Source organism: Myxocyprinus asiaticus, chromosome 4 (genome assembly GCF_019703515.2).
Source record: "Myxocyprinus asiaticus isolate MX2 ecotype Aquarium Trade chromosome 4, UBuf_Myxa_2, whole genome shotgun sequence".
Classification (NCBI taxonomy): Eukaryota; Metazoa; Chordata; class Actinopteri; order Cypriniformes; family Catostomidae; genus Myxocyprinus; species Myxocyprinus asiaticus.
This window is the reverse complement of record NC_059347.1, coordinates 29,209,943-29,228,333: the sequence shown is the minus strand read 5'-3', so window position 1 is coordinate 29,228,333 and position 18,391 is coordinate 29,209,943. Positions and strand designations below refer to the sequence as shown.

The 18,391-nt window shown below is 39.9% G+C and overlaps 1 protein-coding gene across 1 annotated transcript; it reads left to right on the top strand.

Moving 5' to 3' along the window:
• Positions 1 to 410: 410 nt before the first annotated feature.
• LOC127434435 (transitional endoplasmic reticulum ATPase) lies at positions 411 to 17,397 on the top strand. Its single transcript, XM_051687196.1, has 17 exons — positions 411 to 556; positions 1,855 to 1,966; positions 2,058 to 2,230; positions 2,371 to 2,513; positions 8,351 to 8,481; positions 8,846 to 8,977; positions 9,069 to 9,171; positions 9,281 to 9,414; positions 9,552 to 9,687; positions 10,893 to 11,005; positions 11,346 to 11,510; positions 11,605 to 11,727; positions 11,844 to 12,056; positions 12,465 to 12,773; positions 12,854 to 13,009; positions 13,124 to 13,278; positions 16,798 to 17,397. Exons 1-17 carry the CDS (start codon positions 540 to 542, stop codon positions 16,901 to 16,903), a joined length of 2,421 nt encoding a protein of 806 aa, XP_051543156.1. The 5' UTR covers positions 411 to 539; the 3' UTR covers positions 16,904 to 17,397.
• Positions 17,398 to 18,391: the final 994 nt, after the last annotated feature.

Genomic DNA, 18,391 nt, shown 5'->3' with positions numbered 1-18,391 from the left:
ATTTGTGCATTACATTGTGACAATAATAAAATAAAACTGATAATATAGCAGCATTCACCACATGAAATCCAGTTTATTTCAATTATTACATAATACATATATCCTTTTCAGGTTGCCTAACATGTTGGGCAACGTGTCCTATTTGCCAATAGGGGACTTGGTGGCATTTTGACACTTCGACTCAGCTGAGCAACAATTTAATCAGACAACCCCAAGCCAATCCAAAAGAGACAATTCACAACGCAGCAGATAATGAACCAATCAAAAAGAATCATAAACGCCACACGGACCAATGATATTTAAGCTCTACTCTGCTCGGTCGACGATTGGCCAAAAGGGTCGGCGAACGGAACAGCGATCTGTCCTCTGATTGGCCCGTCGTTCAATGGGCGAGGAAACTTTTTTTTCCCCGCAGAGTTGATGTTATCAAGCTAATCCAGTGCTGCTGAGGTAAAGGCTAGTGTGAAGGTTGAAGTCAGTCAGTCAAGAGAGTTACTCATTTCCGTCAACGATTGATATTTTTTAGCGGGAGAAGCAATATGGCTTCGGGCGGAGAGTAAGTAAAATCACTGTGATGTGCTATTTAATACGACAATGGTTTGTTTTGTTTTCTTTTGAGTAGCAGTTAGCATCGAAGCTAAGAGACATAGGAACACACGACGAACGAGGATCAATAAAAAAATCGTTTTCACGCCTCTGTTTCTTATCAGAACGCTCATGTACATTGAAATAATCGTAACCTCTTTCAACACTCATGTTCTCACCGCTCAGTAAAACTTTGCGTGAGTTGTAAGGCGACTGTAAGTGTGTTTAGCACGTGGGCTAACCGGACTGAGTCATTCTCCGCAGATGATAGAGGCTTTCGGCCCACCGGCATCCCCGGCAACCGCCGGAAAATACACATTCAACACTTTTAAACGAGCCTTATATCGCTGCAGAAATTTGGAGCACACTTTATTCATTATACCAGTTACACTGAGTTAATAGTACGCACCAGAACGAGCTGAAATGTCCACCGGCTTTGTGTAGATTTGTGAAGCAGTGGTTGATGATTATACAACCCGTAATTTGGACATTTTGACTATCAAACAGAGACTCTCCGATTTATGACATTAAAATCTTGTATTTAAATCGAACAAGGCGTCAGAGCTTATCTGAACCTTGAATGTGCATTAAAATGGCTGTAGAGTTGTAGTTTGAGTTTCACATGTCACATCAGCATTTGCTGTGTCATTGGGCCATTGGAGACGGCTAACTGCTACTAGCGCTCGCATCATTCCCGATTAGAGGAATACAAAACATACATCCGTCGAACTGAGCAATACATGCGGTGATTGTGTGTGTGACTAAAATTAATAACTGTATAAGGGAACCAATTGTAAAGTTCGTTGCACATAAAGATGTAATGTGATGGTGTCTTAGCTCTGAGGATGTTGCGTTAGCTTATTTACGCAAGCGCTCGTGGCCTGTGGCGACCAACATCTGTCTGGTAACCTCTTTAGTTTAGTTTCTATAAACCTGTACAGTCTTGTAAACGGTGTAATGCTTCAGTTGTTGTATTCGTGATCAGCTACACGCTAACGGTCGAATTGCGGCCTAAATCTAGCGGATCATCAGGGCTTTCAGTACAGTGTTTTGTAGAAAACTCGAGTAACTTGAGCTCGGTTTAAATGTACAAATGGCCAAAAGTGCGCTCATCAATTCGGTCTCTTTATTCTGTTGGAAACAGACAGGCTTATATGTATTGTTTTTTTCTACTATAAGTGCTACTTAATATGAATTGTAATTTGCATCTTTCACTTTCGTGTTCGATACTGAAAGAGAAATGTAATACTTGTTTCCATCTCTATGCAGACCCAAAAATGATGATCTTTCCACTGCCATTCTGAAGCAGAAGAACAGACCGAATAGGCTGATTGTTGATGAGTCCATCAATGAAGACAACAGTGTAGTGTCTCTCTCTCAGGTAGGGTTAATCCTCCTAAACCTCTGTTACATTTTTTTTGTTTGGTCTCTTTGTAGTGGCTTTTCTGTACCCATCGTGTCTGCTCTTTCAGGCAAAGATGGATGAGCTACAGCTCTTTAGGGGGGACACAGTGCTGTTGAAGGGCAAGAAGAGGAGGGAGACTGTTTGCATAGTCCTTTCTGATGACACCTGCTCCGATGAGAAGGTCCGCATGAACAGGGTTGTCCGAAACAACCTCAGGGTGCGCCTTGGTGATGTCATCAGGTGAGGCAATATTTTCACCATTTTAAAACTATCAATAAACAAACATTCTGGTAATGGTGTTATTTGTATCAGGTTTAGAATGCTGTTTTTATTCAATTACAGTGGATTGTTTAATTTTTATTTTTTATTCTGGTTTTCAGTATTCAGCCATGTCCAGATGTGAAGTATGGAAAGCGTATTCACGTTCTGCCCATCGATGACACAGTGGAAGGCATCACCGGCAACCTGTTTGAGGTGTATCTCAAGCCTTATTTTCTTGAGGCTTACCGGCCAATTCGCAAAGGTAAATGTTCCAACCTGTGGACCTTTCCTTGTACATTCAGATATATACTTTAAGATGGAGCTTGAATCATCAGTTTAAATCAGCAAGCCTCCTGAATCGGAGCAGTGAATCATGGTCCTTGGAAATCCATAGTATGATTCCTCTCCTGCTAAACTTTATTTCAAATGCATCATGAGGTCTTTGTTTGGTCAGCTTAACTTTAAAAGCCTGACATGGTTTACTAAAGGCAAAAGTATACTTCGATAAAATGCGAATGCTAGGCATCTGTGTACAGGACATGTGATGCAGATTTCTACATAAGCAGAGTGCTTGAGCGCTGAACTTGTGGCCTGATTTTTCTAACCGTGCGTACTCTGAACGTGTAAAATGTGCCTGCGCCTGGAATTATTTACACTAATTAGTGGGTCCACAAGGTGGCATCACTCACTATAGAGTAGGAGTGTAAAAATGCATCGACGCATCAATTATGGAATTTAAGAATCGATTATCATTACTGTATTAATACCTGTCTCGTATTACATAAACCTTCTCACAACAGACACGGAGGGGAGCATGCAAGATTGAAGGGAAAGAAAGCGCACTTTGAAATTTAAAGTTTGTGCTGCGGGGTTCACCTTGCGAACCTACATAAGATAAAATGGATGGATGGTTGCTGCCGAATTCTGCTTTGTGTCATTATTCAAAACTCTTTTTGGTCTATTTGACCAAAGTTCATTGTTGTTGCCTTCCCGATTGCAATATGTTAATATTGCTTTTGTATCTCCATAAAATGTCTTATTTCTCCATAAAACAGTTTAACCACGAGTAGAATTTGGCTTAAATGTGATTGGTGGCCAGACATTGGCTGTAAACTAAAATACTTGCTAGTCCATTTTATACTCTTTATTGTGAATGCTACAGGGAATAGGGAGCGATTTCAGACTGTTCTGAAGGGAACCAACCAGTTGATTAGTCACCTGTGATTGATCAATGACGCGGCAGCCATGAAAATATAAATTTTTTTTTTATCTTTTGCGGTTTGTGCCGCAAACAGTCCTGCATGAAAATGCGACTGAATTCTCGTGAACGGGCTTGACAAGTGGAGGCGCCTTAGTTTAATGGTCTGGTGCCTCTCTCCCTATCCCAAAATGAATAGGGAACTCATGGTTACCATATCCTGTGTATAACTGCCTTTACACGCTACTGATAGATGGTTTTCATTCTATTACCCTGCTTGATTTAAACATGGATCTTATCTGCCTGCACATAACATTTCATCTTTAATTTTTGGTGCAATAAGCCTTAACTTTACATGATATGCAAATATATTACACTTATTTCATGGTTTGTTGTCTTTTTGTGTTTTCATCAAGTCATTATGTTGCATCATACATTGTTATCCTTCATTACAGTTACAAGTCAGAAGTTTACATACACTTAGGTTGAAGTCATTAAAATGAATTTTTTTAACCACTCCACAGATTTCATATTAGCCAACTATAGTTTTGGCAAGTTGTTTAGGACATCTATTTTGTGCATGACATGAGTAATTTTTCCAACAATTGCTTACAGACAGATTGTTTCACTTTTAATTGACTATATCACAATTCCAGTGGGTCAGAAGTTTACATAAACTAAGTTAACTGTGCCTTTTATTTATTTTATTTTTTATCCCCTTTTTTTTCCCCAATTTGGAATGCCCAGTTCCCACTACTTAGTAGGTCCTCGTGGTGGCATGGTTACTCACCTCAATCCGGGTGGCGGAGGACAAGTCTCAGCTGCCTCCGCTTCTGAGACTATCAATCCGCACATCACGTGGCTAGCTGTGCATGACACCGCGGAGACTCCGCACGTGGAGGCTCATGCTATTCTCCGCGATCCACGCAGAACTTGCCACATGCCCCGTTGAGAGTGAGAACCTCTAATCATGACCACGAGGAGGTTACCCCATGTGACTGTACCCTCCCTAGCAGCTGGGCCAATTTGATTGTTTAGGAGACCTGGCTGGAGTCACTCAGCAGTTAACTGTGCCTTTAAGCAGCTTGGAAAATTCCAGAAAATTGTCAAGCCTTTAGACAATTAGCCAATTAGCTTCTGATAGGAGGTGTACCTGTGGATGTATTTTAAGGCCTACCTTCAAACTCGGTGCCTCTTTGCTTGACATCATGGGAAAATCAAAAGAAATCAGCCAAGACCTCAGAAAAAAAAAAATTGTGGACCTCCACAACTCTGGTTCATCCTTGGGAGCAATTTCCAAATGCCTGAAGGTACCACATTCATCTGTACAAACAATAGTACGCAAGTATAAACGCCATGGGACCACGCAGCCATCATACCTCTCAGGAAGGAGATGCATTCTTTCTCCTAGAGATGATTGTAGTTTGGTGCAAAAAGTGCAAATCAATCCCAGAACAACAGCAAAGGACCTTGTGAAGATGCTGGAGGAAACCGGTAGACAAGTATCTATATCCACAGTAAATCGAGTCCTATATCAACATAACCTGAAAAGCTGCTCAGCAAGGAAGAAGCCACTGCTTCAGAACTGCCATAAAAAAGCTACAGTTTGCAAGTGCACATGGGCACAAAGATCTTATTGCTTGGAGAAATGTCCTCTTGTCTAATGAAATAAAAATTTAACTGTTTGGCCATAATGACCATCGTTATGTTTGGAGGAAAAAGGGTGAGGCTTGCAAGCCGAAGAACACCATCCCAACCGTGAAGCATGGGGGTGGCAGCATAATGTTGTGGGGGTACTTTGCTGCACGAGGGACTGGTGCACTTCACAAAATAGATGACTTTATGAGGAAGGAGAATTATGTGGATATATTGAAGCAACATCTCAAGAAATCAGCCATGAAGTTAAAGCTCGGTCTTCCAAATGGACAGTGACCCCAAGCATGCCTCCAAAGTTGTGGCAAAATGGCTTAAGGACAACAAAGTCAAGGTATTGGAGTGGCCATCACAAAGCCCTGACCTCAGTCCGATAGAAAATTTGTGGGCTGAACTGAAAAAGCATGTGCAAGCAAGGAGGCCTACAAACTTGACTCGGTTACACCAGTTCTGTCTGGAGTAATGGGCCAAAATTCCAGCAACTTATTTTGAGAAGCTTGTGGAAAGCTACCCAAAACATTTTACCCGAAATTAAACAATTAAAGACAATGCTACCAAATACTAACAAAGTGCATGTAAACTTCTGACCCACTGGGAATGTGATGGAAATAAAAGCTGAAATAAATCATTCTCTCTACTATTATTCTGACATTTCACATTCTTAAAATAAAGTAGTGATCCTAACTGACCTAAGACAGGGAATGTTTTCTATGATTAAATGTCAGGAATTGTGAAACGGAGTTTAAATGTATTTAGCTAAGGTGTATGCAAACTCATTACTTACGTATTATGCATGTAACGTATCTATATGGACCATATTATGTCTACATGTAACAATCGTGTCTATAATGTATATCATGTAATGCATTTTTTGTTAATATATGCAGCCACACATAAGACAATCTTCCTTGGTCCTAAATGCATCTGTTACTCTAGTGCTCAAGTCTGGTGCATTTCTATGCTGCCTAAATTATGAATGTTCAGTAAAAACTTTGAATCTTTTTTCAGCTTATTTTTGAAAATTATGAATATTTCCAAAATAATCTGAACTGTGAACAAATTTCAGATTTCACGATGCATTGTAATCGTTCGGTAAAGAATCAGAGCGAATCGTTACACCCCTACTATAATGATGTGGCTGTCACAAAGAAGTCCCAGATGTAAGCGGCGATAGTGGATATGCACGTCTAGAGCGTGATGCCTGCATTTGTATAACTTGAGTCTGAAGGAATATAAAAACCTCTATGGGTCTAAACTTCTGAAGCGAATTAGTCCAGTCTCTCATAGTGCGCGTATGCCGGCCGCCTGTGTATGCGCGCACAGTCAAATTAAGTATACTTTGAAAGGCTAGCATTCAACATTACGCAGGCCGAAGTATACTTCTGACCAGTGAATTTGGTTGGCTGGTCACTTAAAAGTTAATATTTCCGTATATTTATGTAACGCTCTATGCACTCAAAGCACTTTACATCATAGCAGGGGAGTCTATTAAACCACCACCAATGTGCAGCATCCAAGCCCCCCACACACCAGCTATTGGTGGAGAGCAGAGTACAGTGATGTAGCCTATTCATATTTATAAGGGATTATTAGGAAACCATAACGGGACAGAGGCCAATGGGCAAAATTGGCCAGGACACCAGGGTTATAAAAATTTAATGACCACAGAGAGTCAGGACCTCGGTTTAAAGGGACCGTTCAAAAAAAAGAATTATTTTATTTACTCGTCTTCATGCCATCCCAGATGTGTATGACTTTCTTCTCCTAAACACAAATTATGATTTTTAGAAGAATATCACTGTTTCTCACCCAAGGTGACATTTGTTTAACCTCTGGAGTCACATGGATTACTTTTACTATGAATGTCTGTGCTTTTTGGAGCTTTAAAGTGCTGATCATCACCATCCGCTTGCATTTTATCAACCTACTACTACTGAAAATCTTCATTTGTGTTCAGCAGAAGAAAGACATACACCGTGAGTGCGAGTAAATGATGAGAGAATTTTCATTTTTGGTTTAACTATTCCTTCAGCATCTCATCTGAAAGACTGTGCCTTTTTATAGTATAGCGTCCCTGTCACTTTACTGGGGCATTAAGACTGCTGCTGGCCTCACTAATACCTCTAAGGTTGCTGCTGGAAGTTTTCTCCAGGAGGTCTCCCATCCAGGTACTAGCCAGGTTCAACCATGCTTGGCTTCAATGGGAAACCAGGTGAGATCTGCAGGGAGAAACTTGAGAGATTGCACAAGGCTGCATATGTGTGTAAAACATTAGAATAAACCTTTTTTGTATATTAAGTATTAGGGAAATGCACAAGTTATAATGTACTCATTCTGCACCAATTAGTCGACAAAAAAAACTACTCGAAGATTGCGAAATATATATATAATTTTTTTTTTTTTTTTTTTTACATATTGTTCGTTTAATTTTTTTTAAAGAAAAGCATGTTTTGTTCAAATTAGCTTATTTTGAAACCATTTTTGGTAACGTTTGTGAATTTAAAAAATATAAATTTCATGTGTGTGTCATAGGCACAATATATAGAATTTATCAAAATATCTCAGATGTACATATCGCGATATACATATCGCAAGGGCTTGCGATAACTGCTTAATTTTTGTATGCGTAAAATTGAAAAGTAAAATTGTTGGCGACCATTTTCAGTAAGTCGTACTGTATCTTTCAATATACCCTCTGATGTTCATTCATGTTTCTTTTTTGTGCCTTAAGAGAGACAGTGCGCGCTGTGCCCCGCTCCATTTGAATCTCAATCTCTCACACAGCATTAAAGAGTAACAAAACAACATTTCTGCAAATAATGAGACCAAATGCCACCTTGAAACTCAAACTTGGCATGTTTAATGGCCGCTTTGACTATATCAGAGGATGGGTTTTAATGAATGGATTGTCCCATGAAACATTCCTCTCAGTGCAGCCGCAGCGTCGACTGAGAACAGGAACGATAAACCAACGTGAATGTCTACGGCAATCGCTTTAAATATGAATTTTAATATCTGCTACATAACAAATTGTAAAACTGGATATATTATACACCGTCTAAATGCAGTTTGGAACAAAAGGCAAGTATTTTTATCACTGGGATAGATAGTTGGTGTACTCAGCTACAAAATTACTCTATAATGCCCATCACTATTAGGATAGACGTAGAAGCATTACCTAATCATTAGTAAACAAATCATTAAAATTATTGATATTAACAAAATTGGGTTGCCTTTTTTTTCCATAGGTGATATTTTCCTGGTGAGAGGAGGCATGCGTGCTGTGGAGTTCAAAGTGGTGGAGACTGACCCCAGCCCGTACTGTATTGTGGCCCCAGACACAGTTATTCACTGTGAAGGTGAACCCATCAAGAGAGAGGTGTGTAGATTGTGACCTTTCTTTGTGGAGTTTCTCTACAAATATTGTTAAATGTGCAACAACACCACTTAGAGCAGTACTTGTTAACAATAAAATGTTATCCCACAAGCTCACCATTTGAAATGATAGAAAATAAGTTATATAAAGAAGTATTTAGGAACAATGTACCTTTTACAGAGTTAAGGCATTTATCTGAAGGGAAACACATCAGGGCTACTGCATCAATGTACTTATTTTATTAATGTTATTTTCAACCTGTCCTCCTATCTTGGATGGTATTGCAAACTTGTATTCATATCGGTATTACATAAGGAGGAAGGGTAGAAGCAGTATATATGATTTTTATCCTGAATCTTGTTTGCAGGATGAGGAAGAGTCTCTAAATGAGGTGGGCTATGATGACATTGGAGGAGTAAGGAAACAGCTCGCTCAAATTAAAGAAATGGTGGAGCTTCCTCTGAGACACCCAGCTCTCTTCAAGGCTATTGGAGTGAAGGTAATAATCTGACACTCTTAGACTTACAAACATTCAACTATTATAAGATTGTAGTAAGAAGGAAAAATAGCAACAAATTTCATTTCTTTAGCCCCCTCGTGGCATTCTGCTATATGGACCCCCTGGAACTGGAAAGACTCTTATCGCTCGTGCGGTGGCAAATGAAACTGGAGCATTCTTCTTCCTCATCAATGGTGTGGATGGAATGAGTTTGAATTTTAACAGAATTAGTTCTATACATCTTGTTTTTGATCTTTTGTACAAATTTTGAAATGTGAAATTGACACCTTTTAATGTTCCCAGGCCCCGAGATCATGAGTAAACTGGCAGGAGAATCTGAGAGTAATTTGCGCAAAGCTTTTGAGGAAGCAGAGAAGAACGCACCAGCCATCATTTTCATTGATGAACTCGATGCGATTGCACCCAAAAGAGAGAAGGTAAGATTTAACTAGTTCAGAAGCAATAATCTTTTTCAGTCATTACAAGAGATCCTGTGGAATTTTTCTGCATGTCTGTTCAGTGTTTCTCAGATTTTACAAACCACTATAGTTTTTTTTTTGTTTGTTTTTTTCAGACTCATGGTGAGGTGGAGAGGCGCATTGTGTCTCAGCTGCTCACTCTGATGGATGGGCTGAAGCAAAGGGCTCATGTCATTGTTATGGCAGCCACTAACAGACCCAACAGCATCGACCCGGCTCTCAGGCGATTTGGTAAGACCACATCACCAAAATGGTGCTCTGCAAAGATATTTGTAAAAATTTGCTAACTTACATTCAAACTTTGACTACATGCTAGGAATCCCCCCCCCCCCAAATACTAGGTGCATCAGCCACAAGGTCATTCTCTTCCCGACTGTAGGTTTGATCCCAAAAATTAATTCTTGCACAAACTCGTGCGCCCAGCATCGGGAGTTTATTCTTGGCAAGGCCTGTCTTGTGGTCATTTTGCGTTAATTTTTACAATTTTTTTTTTGTCTTTTGCCAAAAATTTCCTTTAAAATTTGTCAGTGTTTATTTGTGTAATATTCATAAATTTGAGTCTGTTTTACTGACTGCTAACTACTGACTATAATTTTAGTCGTCATTTGAAGTGATCATGCCTATTCCCTTTGAAGACTTTACCATCCACTGTGAGAGCTTTGAAAGGCTAAAAGGTGTGGGGCTCAAAAATAAGGGTCATTCAGAACTCACAAAGTCATTTTTATTGGAAATTGGTTGTTCTACCTTCAAAGTGCCCTTTGGAGGGTGATTTACGCCATTTGAAATGCAGTCATTAGCTTTAGAAATTAGTCTACTGTTTTCTGGATTCTTCATACTTTAGAGACTGTTAATTTTCTGGGTTTAGCCAGTTTAGATGTATCCAAATCTAATATTTTCTATAAACAGATGTTTCCATAAAATCATGTTTCTTCTGTTTATTTCTTGCGCTGTTATTATCTTTTTTTTTTTAACTTGTCATTTTCGTCAACAGTATGCTTTAATAAAATCATTTAATTATTGTCATGATGCATCTTTCATATCATATTCATTCGTTTACGAAATCAAAAAACCCTGTCAACTTTTTCTTCAGTGATTTCTTTGAGATTAACACTGTTTGCACAGAGCAGAATGGAGCTTGTTTTTTTTTTTTTGCTTGCACCAAATGCACTGCTACACTCTTGTGCTCTCGCTATTTCAGTGGCTGTAGTAGATCATTGCTGCTCTCCTGCTCATTGGGACCGCTAGCGTTGCTAATGACTATTCAAACTGGTTTGAAATTTGTCAGACTCTGTCCATCTTCAGAAGTACAACAGGCACGTGCTGCGAGTAATGTCGCAGATTTAAAACATCAATGGGCGATAAGCTTGAGTCAGGTAGTGTGTGCTTGGCTTCAAAGTGAAACATCTTGTGCTGATGTGCTGGCTCTCTGATATCAGGGCGCTTTGACAGAGAGGTGGACATCGGCATTCCAGACGCTACTGGAAGACTCGAGATCCTTCAGATCCACACCAAGAACATGAAGCTTGCTGATGATGTCGATCTGGAGCAGGTATGTTTCAGAGAATTTAAAAACATTCATCAGTGTTCTCAAAAACCGTTACTGTATTTACCAGGGTTCCACGGTCATAAAAAACCTGATAAATGTCAGGATATAATATAGTCATGGAAATGTTTATAGTGAATATACATTTTTCTGGTTCTGCTTAGCTCTAAAAAAAAAATATTTCATTGGCATTAGAAACTGCCCTTTGTGAGTGAGACTTCCAGAAAATGATTTTTTTAAAATCCTTGTCTAGTAATAATGAAAGACTGAAATGCATGGAAATGAATTAGTCAAAATGTGTGGAAAAACTGTCCATCCATGTGCACTATACACAATTTATCTTCAGGCGGCAAATGAGACTCATGGACATGTGGGTGCTGATCTGGCTGCCCTTTGCTCAGAGGCCGCCCTGCAGGCCATCCGTAAGAAAATGGACCTCATTGATCTGGAGGATGAGACCATCGATGCAGAGGTCATGAACTCTTTGGCTGTTACAATGGATGACTTTAGGGTGAGTATTCAAGTCTTCATCTCCTAAAGGAATGAACAAATTGCATTCAGAATTTTATCACCAATATTGCATTTCTACCACTTCTACCTAAAAGTGGGCTCTAAGCCAGAGCAACCCCTCTGCTCTGCGTGAGACGGTTGTGGAGGTGCCCAACATTACCTGGGAGGATATTGGTGGCCTTGATGATGTCAAGAGAGAGCTGCAGGAGCTTGTGCAGGTAATGGGCACAATACTTCTCGATCCCTCATTTTCACGCAAACAAATGTGCTCCCATAGCTGTATTAAAACTTTATGCCTATGCTGACCCTTTATCTCAATTTTCTGTCCTTTTAGTACCCAGTGGAACATCCTGACAAATTCCTTAAGTTTGGCATGACTCCATCCAAAGGTGTGCTTTTCTACGGACCACCAGGGTGTGGTAAAACCCTTCTGGCCAAGGCCATTGCCAACGAGTGCCAGGCCAACTTCATTTCAATCAAGGGACCAGAACTGCTCACAATGTGGTTTGGAGAGTCAGAGGCTAACGTCCGTGAGATCTTTGACAAGGTATTAAGTTCTTTTACTGTCATTCTGAGGGAGGTTCACTGCCCAAACCACTCAGTCCTATGTGTAAAATTGTAACTATGTACTTAATGTTTACTTAAGACCATAACTTTCACTCCATTAGGTTTAAAGTGTCAGTTAGGAGTTGAAAATGTATGCTTTTTCGACTTCTGATATTGTTTGTTCCAATTGTTTGACAAAATTGTTAAATTATTGTAAACAATGTTTATATTCAAATACTGTTGTTTTTGCCATGAATATAGCAATTGCTGCTGATATGGCATCAAATTATAAATAAGTAAATATTGTTTGTTCCTGCAACAGTAAAATTAAAATTGCTGTGCTGCACTGTTAATCTGATAAGGCTCAGGTGTTCCTTAAGTGTGTCTTGACAGTGTCTTTGTCTTCCAGGCTCGTCAGGCTGCCCCCTGTGTACTCTTCTTTGATGAATTGGACTCCATTGCTAAGGCTCGTGGTGGAAACGTTGGTGATGGTGGTGGCGCTGCTGACAGAGTCATTAACCAGATCCTCACAGAAATGGATGGTATGTCCAGCAAGAAGAACGTCTTCATCATCGGAGCCACCAACAGACCAGACATCATTGACCCTGCCATCCTCAGGCCTGGCCGGCTGGACCAGCTCATCTACATCCCACTGCCCGACGAGAAGTCTCGCATTGCCATTCTCAAAGCAAACCTCAGGAAGTCTCCAATCTCAAAGGTGAGGAAGACACTCTTAAACATTTTTAACTTTAGTTGACAGTGCTTTGAGGTATTTACATTTAAATTCTGTTCTTTTAGGATGTGGACGTGGACTTCCTGGCCAAGATGACCAATGGCTTTTCAGGTGCTGACTTGACTGAGATCTGTCAGAGAGCCTGTAAGCTTGCCATCCGTGAGTCCATTGAGAATGAGATCAGACGGGAACGCGAGAGACAGACCAACCCTTCTGCTATGGTGAGATTTTTATTTCATTAAATGTTAGTTGAGCTTGTTTGAAGTTTTTTTTGTTTATTTATTTTTTTGGCATGGTAGAATTAATTGACTTGTTCATGACTCTTGTGCATTCAGGAGGTGGAGGAGGATGACCCTGTGCCTGAGATTAGGAAGGACCATTTCGAGGAGGCTATGCGCTTTGCCCGCCGTTCCGTTAGTGACAATGACATCCGCAAATATGAAATGTTTGCACAGACCCTGCAACAAAGCAGAGGCTTTGGCAGTTTCAGGTAAGAACTTGAAAAACAAATAAAAAATAGAGTGGCAGCTTTATGAAGTAAAAGGGTTTGCTCCTTAGACAATGCATTGGTTGCACTGAGCCTTTAAAGTACAGAAGGATGAAGGAGATAAAGGATGTCGGCACCAGTGCTCTATGAATGAAACGGCTATTCGCTGCTCCATGTGTGGAGGAGAGAGAGACCTGACAAAAGCATCACCCTGTTTTTATTAAATATTTTAATCTCTTTTGTCATTGTTTCACTAAGCCCATTTACTTGCACAGCAATATGCTGAACTCGACAAAGCAAGAAAACCGCGTTTACAGGAGATCTGAATAAGTCGAGTTATTGTCTGCTTTTGATGTCAAACTATGAAGAGGCATGCACATAACACGTGCATACTTTGGGTAAGCTGGTAATTTAAGAACATGCATGTAAATGTGCTCATTAATGAGTATACCACTAAATGTTAAAATGTAAATGCATAAGAAGAGCTGCCAAAGAGGAGTTAAAACGTTTGAAATTAAATGTATTTTGCTGTTAAATATTTTAGCTCAGTTAAACGATTGAAACTGCTTCATTCAGTTCTGAGTGTTTTAAAGCCTGGTAAGAGAATGGTTAAATGTCCCCAATTGATTTTATTAATAAATTAGCCAAAGTAAAGTCATTTGCAATTATTGTATGGTGGAATTTATTGTTGAAGCTCAACAGGTATAAAATATCATCAATGAATGATTTGCACTTTGAGGCGGCCAGCAGTGGGCTGCTGCAGGTTGCACACAACATTAAAACCACCTGCCTAATATCGTGTAGGTTCCCCTCGTGCCACCAAAACAGTTCTGACCCGTCGAGTCAAGGTGAATGTGTCCTGTGGTATCTGGCACCAAGATATCAGCAGTAGACCTTTAAGACCTGTAAGTTGCGAGGTGGGGCCTCCATGGATTGGACTTGTTGGTCCAGCACATCCTATAGATGCTCAATCATATTGAGATCTGGGGAATTTGGAGGCCAAGTCAACACCTTGAACTCTTTGTCATGTTCCTCAAACCATTCCTGAACAATTTTTGCAGTGTGGCAGGGTGCATTGTCCTGCTGAAAGAGGCCACTGCCATCAGGGAATTCAGTTGTCATGAAGGGGTGAACGTAGTCTGCAGCGATTTTTAGGTAGTTGGTACGTGCCAAATTAACATGCACACAAATGCCAGGACCCAAGGTTTTCCAGCAGAGCATTGCCCAGTGCATCACACTGCCTCTGCCAGCCTGACTTCCTCTCATGGTGCATCCTGCTGCCATCTCTTCCCAAGGTAAACAACGAACACGCACCCAAGCGTCCACATGATCTAAAAGAAAATGTGATTCATCAGACCAGGCCACCTTCTTCCATTGCTTTATGGTCCAGTTCTGATGCTCACATGCCCATTGTAGGCGCTTTCGGTGGTTGGCAGGGGTCAGCATGGGCACTTTGACCGGTCTGTGGCTACGCAGCCCCATATGCAGCAAGCTGCGATGCACTGTGTGTTCTGACACCTTTCTATCATGGCCAGCATTAAGTTTTTCAGCAATTTGTGCTACAGTAGCTCTTCTGTGGGTTCGGACCCGACGGGCTAGCCTTCGCTCCCCATGTGTATCAATGAGCCTTGGGCGCCCATGACCCCGTCGCTGGTTCACCGGTTGTTTTTCCTTGAATCACTTTTGGTAGATACTAACCTCTGCATACTTGGAACACCCCACAAGACCTGCCGTTTTGGAGATGCTCTGACCCAGTCTTCTAGCCATCACAATTTGGCCCTTGTCAAAGTCGCTCAGATCCTTATTCTTGTCCATTTTTCCTGCTTCCAACACATGAATTCAAGAACTGACTGTTTACTTGTTGCCTAGTATATTCACTTCATCTGTCAGTGGTTTAAATGTTGTGGCTTATCAGTGTATATGTTTGATGTATGGTTCAGGAGGGGAGCGTAGCTTTATTTGGAAAGGGGAAAAAATATATTTGGAGGCAAATTTCAGCAAATTATAAACATCACGTTAATGCCAAAAACCTGATTTCTTGTTTTAATCAACTGACAGCCCTAAAAAGTACAAATAATCTGCCTGCAATTGCATAAACCTCTGCTTGTAGGTGTAACCTGAAATGCTTGGGCCGCACTAAGGAGAACACAGAAGCAGTTGTGCAAGTAGTCCATAGACACTTTTCTGCTATCAGGCCGAATGGTTACTATGTTATGGTTAATTCTGAAATCAGAATTACAATGGACTTGTTGGTAGAGCTGGGTATTGATAGAGATTTCCTGATCGAATCTGATTCAAAAGCTTTCGATTCAATATTGGTTTAGTTATAATGTCCATTTTGCTAGCATATGAAAGAAATTCTCTTAGCTAATGCTGTTAATTATACGGGGAACCTTCTAACTAGGTACAGTATGAAAATATTTATTTTAATTACTTTATTTAATAGTAAAATAAAAAATAATTGTATAATGATGCGTGTTAAAAAATGGCACTGTCTATATGAAAACCAGTAGTTCTGTAAAGAGTGTCTGTAAATGAGCGCATAATAACAAGAGAGACTCAAACGGCTTTACCTCATCCATTTGAGGTTTATTGGTCAACTGACTAATGAACAGAAAAAGGTATTAGGAGACATTATTCAGTGACGACATGGGTCGCATGGAGCTTGTCACACAGGACAACTTTTACTCTCAACACGTAGTGAAAGGATCTCGCTGCTGAATACACCAACACTATACTACACAATCACTGAGTGAAATCTGAACATTTACTATCCAGTGACTAATTACAGATATTTTAATCCGGAGCCCCACTAGCAGACTCCAAACGACTTTATTTTGACCGAGGGTGTTACACATGCAGACTGTTTTGCTGAGATTTTGCTCTTCAGTTGGAGGTATGACACATTTGCCGATACAAAATGTTTGAGTGGTGACACATACCAACTCACTGCAACACTCTCTGATTCCCTGTTACATGGAGCTTACCGAAATAGCAGATGGTGGCAATTGTTAATGAAGCTCTCACTGGAAAATTTGGCTAGTGGGGCACCAGCTTTAGTTGCGTAGCATGAAATTTGGTTGTGAATGATTTCCTCATTGTAGTAGAGTGTTGCAGATGGAGTAAAAGATCGATCTTGGGATTTAAGAATCAATGTTGAGAGTTCAACTTAAGATTGCAATGCATCAGAAAATCTATATTTATCGTGAATCGCCACATCTCACTACAGGTGTTTCACCAGTGCGGTTCCCTGTCCTGAGTGTGGTTGTCTAACCATGCTGAGAAATTTGTGTGGGGAACGATTTGTAATCACACCATACCTAACAATATTCAAGTGTAGATGCTACTGGAACCGTTACTCGCCATGCTCAGAACCTTTCACCCCACAGTGGAAAAGCACCTTATGTGAGCTCTAGGGCTTTAGTATAATAATGGACAACCAAAATATTTACACCAGGATGCTGCCATTGCTTTACGTTCATGCAGATGGGTGAAAAATGGCCTTGTGTATTTTTATTTTAGATTCCCATCCAGTAATCAAGGAGGAAGTGGACCAAGCCAGGGTTCTTCTGGAGGTGGTGGAGGCAATGTTTTCAATGAGGACAACGATGATGATCTTTATGGATAAATGTGACCACGTGGCTCTCACAGGCAGGCCACTCTTCATGCAGGCAAACGTGTACAAAAGACAAAAAATAAAAATTCCACATTTTTAGGACTGTGCTGCTTTGTTTCTTTTCTGCTTTTCCTCCCATGTCCATTCCCTTGTTTTTCTTTTATTTTTTATTCACCTCTTTTCCCTTCTGTTCACCCCCCTGTTGATAGAGAAAAGCATGTAGCTGCTTGTGTTTTGCTCTGGTTTGTGAGGATGATTTCTGAGACTAAACATTCTGTGGGTGGGGGTGCATTTAAGTGAAAACCATACACAATAGTGATTTCATTAACTTTTCACAACCTATATGAGCAGCTTCAGTGGTGGGGTTTAATGCTAAGCTGTTGGAAGGATTGAAGAAAAAAAACTGAAAATTGTTTATGACTTCATTTTTTATGAATGTAGCTTATAATGTATTACAAGTTTGAAAAATGTTAAATAAAATTCACGAAATGGACCCAAATTTTCAATGGTGTGTGTTTTGTCTTATTAGAGGTTTTGGATTGTGAGCAAATGTACTGTTGTAAAGAATATCAGCAGAATAGATTTGCTCTCTTCTTAAAAGTGTCTGTTAACCTTGTAAATTAAATTTTAGATGAGATTTGTTAAAGATTTAAATTTTGTTCAGTTATCAATATGGATTGTGGAATAGAAAATGAGGATGTGCATCCCTCCAAACCTTCCCAGCTTTCTGTAGAGTGGAAAAAATATTTTAAGCCACAACAGTATACTTTATTTTAAATAATCACCTCTATTGTTGGAATAAGCCTCTCATTCCTGTTGAAGGATTTAATTTGCAGCATTTCTAAAGATAATTAAAAATTAAACAGCTGTTTGTAAAGAAGGGACAAATCTTTTTGAACTATTAGTGCATTCACAATAAAATGCATAGTTTTTTATTTTGAGACCATCTTTGTATTCGTTACCGTCCTGGTTGTTAGAAAGACCTTGAACGAATAGATGACCCAAAATTGAATATTCTGTCTTAATTTACTTGCCCAAACCCATATGACTTTATGTGGAACACCACAGATGTTTAATGAATATCGTGGCCCGTCTTTTCTGTGCAATGGATAGTGGCTCATTTTAATACTTAAAAAACGACCCAAAAGTGCCATTCACTTCCATTATAAATGCCTCAACCCAGATTTTTGCTTTTTCTAAAGGGTCATGATATGAGGAATCTGTTATTCCTTGATCATTTAACATACCAGTTCATTGTACTATGAAAACATACTGTGATTTTCAGAACTCAAAACTTATGCAAAAAGAGCATTTCTTGAAACCAAGCTGCTAAAACGACTCATTCTATTTCCTCCGCATTGTGATGTCACACTGGTAGACATTTGCATCTGACCGCCTCCACAACAGCGCATCAACGCCTACTCTACCTTTAATTACCATAAAAGAGTGACCTCTCCCAAAGCCAATGAGCCGCGTTACCCGCTGCTGGCAAATGTGACA

Bases quoted from the DNA above. Each gene is read 5' to 3' on its own strand.
- LOC127434435 (XM_051687196.1), top strand. The intron at 2,231-2,370 runs GTGAGGCAATAT...TCTGGTTTTCAG, and splicing joins CGCCTTGGTGATGTCATCAG to TATTCAGCCATGTCCAGATG. The intron at 9,172-9,280 runs GTGTGGATGGAA...TAATGTTCCCAG, and splicing joins ATTCTTCTTCCTCATCAATG to GCCCCGAGATCATGAGTAAA.